Source organism: Nicotiana sylvestris, chromosome 5, assembly GCF_000393655.2.
Source record: "Nicotiana sylvestris chromosome 5, ASM39365v2, whole genome shotgun sequence".
Taxonomy (NCBI): Eukaryota; Viridiplantae; Streptophyta; class Magnoliopsida; order Solanales; family Solanaceae; genus Nicotiana; species Nicotiana sylvestris.
Window position 1 is genome coordinate 46025889 of NC_091061.1, and position 8419 is coordinate 46034307.

The 8419-nt window shown below is 36.0% G+C and overlaps 1 protein-coding gene across 1 annotated transcript; it reads left to right on the plus strand.

Moving 5' to 3' along the window:
* Positions 1 to 424: 424 nt before the first annotated feature.
* On the plus strand, positions 425 to 3953 carry LOC104235497 (probable WRKY transcription factor 31). The gene is made up of 5 exons (XM_070174039.1): positions 425 to 825; positions 914 to 1015; positions 1368 to 1865; positions 2262 to 2375; positions 3015 to 3953. Exons 1-5 carry the CDS (start codon positions 493 to 495, stop codon positions 3621 to 3623), a joined length of 1656 nt encoding a protein of 551 aa, XP_070030140.1. The 5' UTR covers positions 425 to 492; the 3' UTR covers positions 3624 to 3953.
* Positions 3954 to 8419: the final 4466 nt, after the last annotated feature.

Genomic DNA, 8419 nt, shown 5'->3' on the forward strand with positions numbered 1-8419 from the left:
AAGCTTGAATATCAAAAAGCAAAAGTGTCACATAAATTTGGATCAGATGAAGTAACGATTTTGATTTACGAAGTAATATTAAACACATGCTTACCTTATAATATAGGATTATATATGTATTTACGTGTATGAATATGTGTGTACACACGTACACTTGCATGCTACATGCATTTATGCATCTACATTAGGTTGACAAAGGCGACTTCTAGGTTAAACTAGATCATAACTAGCATAGTAGTATTAGAAGAAAGAGGGACTAGAGAGGAACCATGCCTTTCACCTAAGTCTTCAAAAATCAATTCCCATCAATTTCTCTTCAAACAAATATACAAATACACCACTCTTAAGTCTTCATTTAATTCCCCCCCACCCCTCCTTTACCCCCCCCCCTCTTGTATTTGGTCTTCCTTCTTTCCCTTTTTATTGCCGAGTCCATTGCTGTATTCAAAGCCTATCTCTTTTTCTGTTTCCTTCGTAATCCATATATGGCCAATGGTAGTGGACTCTTCTTTGATCCAGATCCCACAACACTCTTTCTTCAATATCTCTCATCAAAGGACCACCATTTTTTCTCCAAATTACTCAAGCTTGAACCTTTTTTATCATCCAATTAATTATAATATTATGGAATCCCCAACCAAGAACATGTCATCACCACCTCCCACTACTATTCAATTCCCAGTGAATCTTTTTGATGGCCATGACCAAAAAAGACCACTTCTTGATGAGATGGACTTCTTTGCTGCTAAAGAAGATGGAAATTGTAAGGACACTGACGAAAGAAAAGAATTCAACAAACCTCTTGAATTAGATTTCAACATAAATGTAAGCTACCTTTATCAAGTTTATTCTTTTTCATCAGTTTCGCTTAGTTTGTATAAGTGTATTCTAATCCAATTCTTTCATTTTGTAGACTGGTTTGCAACTTCTCACTGCAAACACTAGTAGTGATCAGTCCATAGTGGAAGATGGTTTATCCCCAGCTTCTTCTGAAGATAGAAGAACAAAAACTGAGGTAAGAATTAGATCTTTAACATAGTAGTAATCAGTCTACTAGTTCTTTTTTTTTTTTTTAGTTATGTGAGAGGCATAATTAAGTAAATAAAAGTATTCTCTTTTGGACGAAGTGAAGCCTTGGCGTAATTGGTGAAATTGTTGCCATGTGACCAGGAGGTTACGGGTTTGAGCCGTGAAAACAGCCCTTTTTTGCAGGGTAAAGCTGCATACAATAGATCCTTATGGTCCGGTCCTTCCTTGGATACCGCGCATAGGCCTGCCCTATCCTCTTTCGAACAACTTGACCTTTTAAATGAGATATATAGTCATACAATTCAAGATGTTAACATTTTTGCAATTATATGTTATAGTTAGCAGTTCTTCAGGCAGAATTGGAGAGAATGAACGGTGAAAATCGACATTTAAGGGACGTGTTAAATCAGGTAACAACAAATTGTAGTACTCTACAGATGCAATTGACAATGATTAAACAGAAACAACAACATGATCATAATGAGCAAGATGACAAAGGAGAAGAAATCAAGCAGCAATACCAAAGTAGTCAAATGAGACCTAGGCAATTTATGGATCTTGGCCGCCTAGCAGATGAGCCTTCATTGTCGTCGTCTGAGGGGAGAAGAAGCTGGGAACAGTCACGATCACCACCGATGAATGTCGTTGAGTCTGGTTCCACTGATAGAGAGGATAGTCCTGAAAAAGGTTTATCTTGTTGGGGTCCTAATAAGGTTCCAAGAGTAGCGGGCAATGAGTCCAAGAGTAGGGAGGATAGTACTACTGTTGATCAAGCCACTGAGGCTACCATAAGGAAGGCTCGTGTCTCTGTCAGGGCTCGATCCGAAGCTCCAATGGTATGAACTTGGATTGGTTTACTCATTCTATTCCATTTTATCCGACGCTATTTCATTATTAATTAAGTTGTTAAGAAACCAAAGATATTTTTATATATTTGAAAATAAAATTTAACTTTACACCTGATATGCTTTTATAATTGACCATGAGTTTCAAAAGTTTTACTATATTTTTGAAACTCCGTGCGAGTTAAACTAAACCTCATAAATTGTTCAATCATAATTATTTGTTCTACCGTTATTTTTTGCTTTAATAGTTTTCAAATCAGTCATAATCTTAAACTAGTTAGATGAGTTATATGAATCATTTATATACATTGCTTTAATATTTCATCAGTTTAAACTTTGGTACGTAGAATAAATGGATGCCTTTTCTTTTTTGGCGCACTTATATAGATCACAGATGGTTGCCAATGGCGGAAGTATGGGCAAAAAATGGCGAAGGGAAATCCATGTCCTCGCGCTTATTATCGCTGCACCATGGCAGCTGGTTGTCCAGTTAGGAAGCAAGTATGTCTTTCTTTTTTAAATAACTTCATCCACGATTTGATCATTCTGTGCTTTTGTTTTTTCAATAATATATTAGTCAATTAAATGGTTAGAAAGCTCTCTAATTTTAGCGTATAAACTTGAAAAAGAAAAATGTGCCACTTAAAAAGCCTTGTGCAGTTGTTCACTTGATATCCACCACTATTGTTACGACTAGTTGGTATGAGGTCGCTATTACCTTAAGCTTGATCACACACAAAATAGATTTTATAGTAGTCAATAAAAAAAAAAAAAAAATTGTAGTCAATAAAGAAATTTTCTCAAGTAGGAAGTGTTATAATATTTGATTCTTGCGAGACTTATTTCCTTTTTGGTCCGTTCCTTCCAAAAAGAATGATCCCTTTCTAAATTTGATAGTAACAATTTTGCTTAAACTTACCGTTCTACCCTTAATGAGAAGCTTTAATAATCACACAAATACTTTAACCCCTTTTTGACTTGCTTACGACCACAAATTTTAAAAGTCTTCAATTTTTCTTAAACTCCATACTCAGCCAAACAAGTTCACATAACTTGGAATGACGGAAGTAATATATTAGATAAAATTATAGCAAAGGTAACGAGAAAATTAGACTGAAGTGTGTTTTATGGCATTGACAGGTTCAAAGATGTGCAGAGGACAAAACAATCTTGATCACAACTTACGAAGGAAATCACAACCACCCATTGCCGCCGGCCGCGGCGGCAATGGCTTCAACTACTTCCTCAGCAGCAAGAATGCTGCTCTCAGGTTCCATGGCCAGTGCAGATGGTTCAATGAGCTCAAATATCCTAGCCAGAACTCTCCTCCCTTGTTCTTCTAGCATGGCCACAATTTCAGCCTCCACACCCTTCCCTACCATCACATTGGACCTAACTCAAACCTCAAATCCTTCGCAATTTAAAGGACCCTCTAATCTATTCCAATTCCCTTTCCAAAATCCACACCAAAATTCCCCTACAAATCCAATTGCACTTTTACCTCAGATTTTTGGCCAAGCTTTATATAACCAATCAAAATTCTCTGGCCTCCAAATGTCCCAAAATCTTTCAACATTACCATCAATTGGTGACACAGTGAATGCTCTAACTGCTGATCCCAATTTTGCAGCAGCATTAGCAGTAGCTGTCACTTCTTTAATTGGCAATTCACACCATTCCAACAATGTTACTAATAATAATACTGCAGCCGCAACGACTCCAAGCAACAATAATGACACAAATCAATAAACAGTAGCAATGGCAACAATAAAGTCAACAATTCAAGTACTTCTCCAGCATATTGATAGCAAGCCATGCTGCTCATTTCACCTTCTATTTTTTATCTTCTTTTTTTTTTTAGATCTCCTTAATTTTTTCCAAGTTATGTCTTTTCCTTAATTAGTACGGGGAAAATGAAATTGTTATACATGTCAATTATTTTTTGGTTTTATAGGTGGCTGAAACCTATATCTTTCATTAATTCTTTTCTGGGTTGAATAATGTAATTAAAATTACTAGTCAATACAAGAGATATGTTGGGGAATAAGTTGAAATTCAATTCTTTTAATTTCTTGCAAACACGAGTGTCAATATTCTTTGTACTCCCCCATCTCAATTTATATGAACCTATCTATTTTTTTTTAGTTTGTTCTAAAAAGAATAATCATTTTTCATATTTGAAAATAATTTATCTTTATGCAACAACTTATTGTCATACAAAATATATGTGCCTTATTTTACACAACAAATTTAAAAGTCTTCTATTTTTTTTTAAAAATTCTATGCCCAATTAAATAAATTCATGTAAATTGAAAGGAAGTATGTCTTTCGTAACATGAAGGCAGAAGGTTACACAAACAGTTGACAAAATGATTGAAATATTCTAACTTGGAATTGAAGAGAATGGTAGGATTCATTTGTAGCTTCATCTAACATTACTTTATCTTGCATCATTATAGGTTCTCTACCTTTCTTTCCTCTCATTCCAAAAACCAAAAAAAAAAAAAAAAAAAAGATAGGAAGAAAAATGAAAAGAAATTGAGGGATTTGTTTGACGCAGGAATACGTGACAGATTTTGTTGGGGGGGGGGGGGGGGGCGAGGACTCAGAAATCAAGAGATTTGGTCCCTTGTCTCGTTTGGACTTGTCCTTTAGCAATTTGGCATATGAATGACAAATCTCACTAAATCATAAGGTCCAATAAGGTGCATACAACGTCTACTTCGTTGAAGCTGAATGCATTACTAGAGACACGACAAAATATATCGAAAAAATACTTTCTAATATTTAGTTAGAGAACAAAATATTTTGCGCTATTTGATTGTAAGGAGAAAAATAGTTACCTAAACATTATAAAAAATATTTTTACTCTTGGTCATAAACAAATACTCCGTGTAGTTTCACGGAGTGTTATGAATTTTTCTCTTCTTACATTATAAAAGCATTTCCACTCTTGGTTATGAAAATAATGTAATAATTTTTTATTAGGTGTAAACTTAATCATGGTACACAAAAGATGACTTGACAATACCTATTGAATACTTGCCTACCCACAGGACCAGCTCAGTTGCGCGTAGAGAAATTGAAAGAGAAGAGAACCCGATCGAGTGTCTAGAGCCATAGGACTTTTTTGTGTTTTTGACCTAGAAACAAATGAGTCCCTTGGGAAATCAATTTTCACAAATTGTGGGAAAATATCATGTTTAAGAAAAAAAAATTCTAAACATTTAGGGTGGGAAATTAAAAAATATTTTCTTTCGTACCAAATACATCCTGATTTAAACTCGTGATATGCACTATGAGTTAAATTTTGATATCTTAACAGGTGGATATTACATTGATACAAGAACCTGTTGAGTATTGAAGTTTTGATGATTAATAAAGTGTGATTAAATGCTCAATGAACCAGGTCCTCAATGTAGCTGCTTAACTGTTGTGAGGAACCAACTTCTCAGTATAAAAGGATCAACTTCTCATGATTGATACTTGTACGTAACTATCCTTTTACACATCAACTAAAGAGTCAGAAGTTTTCACCCGTGTTGAGTACTTGTTTTTTATTCTTCTTGAGTCAGTCTAGTGAATGTGTTTTTAGGAAATTGATTTATAATCAAGTGTTATTAATAATTAGTGAGTTGGAGTGAGTATTTTGCCCTACAAATTAGAGTACCTTGTGAATCAAATAGGAGTAATAGGAGTACTGAAAAGTATTGAATTGCAGTCTTATAATTGATACATTTTGGCTCATTGTTCCAGTGGAGTTGGAGTTCAAAATCCTACGTGGTAGGTTGTGGTTTTTGCATCTTTTAAGCCGGGTGATTTTTCATCTAAAAATCTTTGTGTTCATTTTATTGCTTGTTTACTTTACACTTAAGGAACACGGTAAAGAACCAAGTTCTTTAATTGTCATGCCCCAAACTGACGAGGCATGGCCGGCACTCGGTGCCATACTCGGCCCGAGCGTACCACTTTGTAAGTGTAAACTTTAGAGGGGTAACCCTCAACTTAGGCCGATGAGGCCATATTCTGAATCATATGAAAATATCGTCTCTCTTATCTGAGGGGTAAACATACCCAAAAGCTGTACAGGTATATATATATATATATATATATATATATATAACTGTGCAGGCTGACGAGGCCGCCATGAATATCTACTGATATACAAACTATACAGGACTTGTCTACAAGCCTCTAGAGATGACTGTATCATGTCGGGACAGGGCCTCGACCTACCCATCAACCTGTATAAGAAAATGGACTCCAAGGTCTAAACCTGGTAACTCCAGGAAAGTGGAGCTTACCAGCCAAGCGGATGTTTTGCTTTGTCTACTGGAAAGGTCTATCCAGCTGTCTATCAGGACCTGCAAGCATGAAATGCAACATCCTCGGCAAAATGGATGTCAGTACGAAATAATGTACCGAGTATGTAAGGCAACAGAATAACTGAAAGCTAAAACTGAACTGATAATATAATAACTGAAAGTAACTGGGAGTCAAAGATAATCTGAAGATGTGCTTACCTGTTGATACTAACTCAACTCTCTCAATATAGTAAGTAAAATAGTTGTCCGGCCCTATAAGGCTCGGTATTTGTAACTGCTCTGCCGTAGTAGGCTCGCTCATAGGTACTCGACCATACTAGGCTTTGTATCTCGGTCATTTTAGGCTCGCTCATAGGCGCTTGGCCACAGTAGGCTCGGTATATAACTTAACATCTGATCTGAGATTGCCCATTAGGGGCCTGCCCACCGATTATAGCTCGGTGGTGGTGAAAATACTATAATACTATATATATATATATATATATATATAGACCCTCTACTCTCTTGACTGAAATAAGACAATACTTAACTGAATAGAAAGTTCCAATAAGGGAGAATACTATAACTTATGAGACTAGGATAATGTGAATAAATTCAGAAATATGAACTTCTCTTTATGTCTCGTTATCAAACACATGTCTTTATGGGATCATACCAAAATGAAGGAAAGGTTTAGCCTTAATATATATTATCACAATATGTCCAATAACCACGTTAAACTCATCTCGTTGCACCTTAATCTGCAATAATGATAACAATACTATGATCAAGTTATGGAAGGTACAACTATCGCACAACGAACTACAAGCTTATTTTATAATAAAACGGGCAGCATCTCCCCTATAATCTTTATTTCCTCCCAATTCAACATAACACCAACAACAACAAGAACATAACAATAAAAACATGTATACATCATTTTCCAACCTTATATCTATCACAAAATACCACAAAACAGCCCACACACCCCAATGAGTTGATGATAGGTTACAAGTACTTTGGTCATACGTACTTTACTTTATGTCTTGATGATCTAACAAACTTACTATTCAGAACCAGATAAGGAACCTGTTACACATTTACAAGATCTTAAGATCACAAGATTCCAGGTTGGGATTCAGCATGGGATATGATTTAACTCTTCAGAGTGGAAGGAATAGGTCCCTACCAGTTCCCGAGGAGACTGTACGAAGTCAACTCTCCAGCTCGAAAGCTGCTGCCTGCACACGCTACAATGCTACAGTCAACTTTCCAGGGAAGACTTTTTACCTACCTTGCTTACATCATTGTAAGTGATGTCACACATGTATATATACAATCAAGGAAGGTAACCATCCAACAAGAAAGTTTCAAGTGCTTCAAGAACAAAGAACAAAGCAACTACGGACTAGTTCCTACATCGAGTCATTGTATGTCCTTAGTTGAGTTATAACATTGTAATAGTTCTTCAATTGTAATTCCTACCTAGCTTGTTTAGAAGCATTATGTAGGAAGCTCTTTGTAAACCTTAAATATGTGTTTTTGAGTCTTGGCTAGAGTTAGTCATGTTGTAAAGTCTTTATAATAGAGTTATTACAAAGTGGCTTGTAATAGAGTATTACAAGTTAGTGAGGGATTAAGAGGTTAATTCCTAGGTTGCATAGGTTGTAATCTAAAAGATGCTTAGTAGTGAAGTTCAAATCCTACAAGGGAAGGTCGTGATTTTTAATCCCATTGAGCTGGGAATGAACCTGATTCTCTATAGAGTTTGGCGGACCCTTATATTCTATCAATTAGTATCAGAGCAGGTTCTTTCTATCCGGTTAACAAGAAAGGATCCTCATGGCTGCTCCTCCAAACTTCGAAGAAGGCCTGTCTACTTACAGACCACCTAGGTTCAATGGACAGTATTATGGATGACGGAAAACTAGAATGCATGACTTCATCATGGCTGAAGATTCTGAGCTATGTGGTGTCATATGTGATGGACCCAAAAACCCTGGCGACCCATACGTGGCCATTCCCAAGACAAGAAAGAATTCAATGATGTGGATAGAAATGCCATAGAGAAGAACTTTCGTGCAAAGAAAATTCTGGTGTGTGTTATTAGTCTTGATGAATACAATAGGATATCAACATGCTAGTCAGCCAAAGAAATCTAGGAAGCCCTTCATACAGCTCACAAATGAACAACACATGTCAAGCAATCCAAAATCGACATGCTCACAACTGAATACTAGC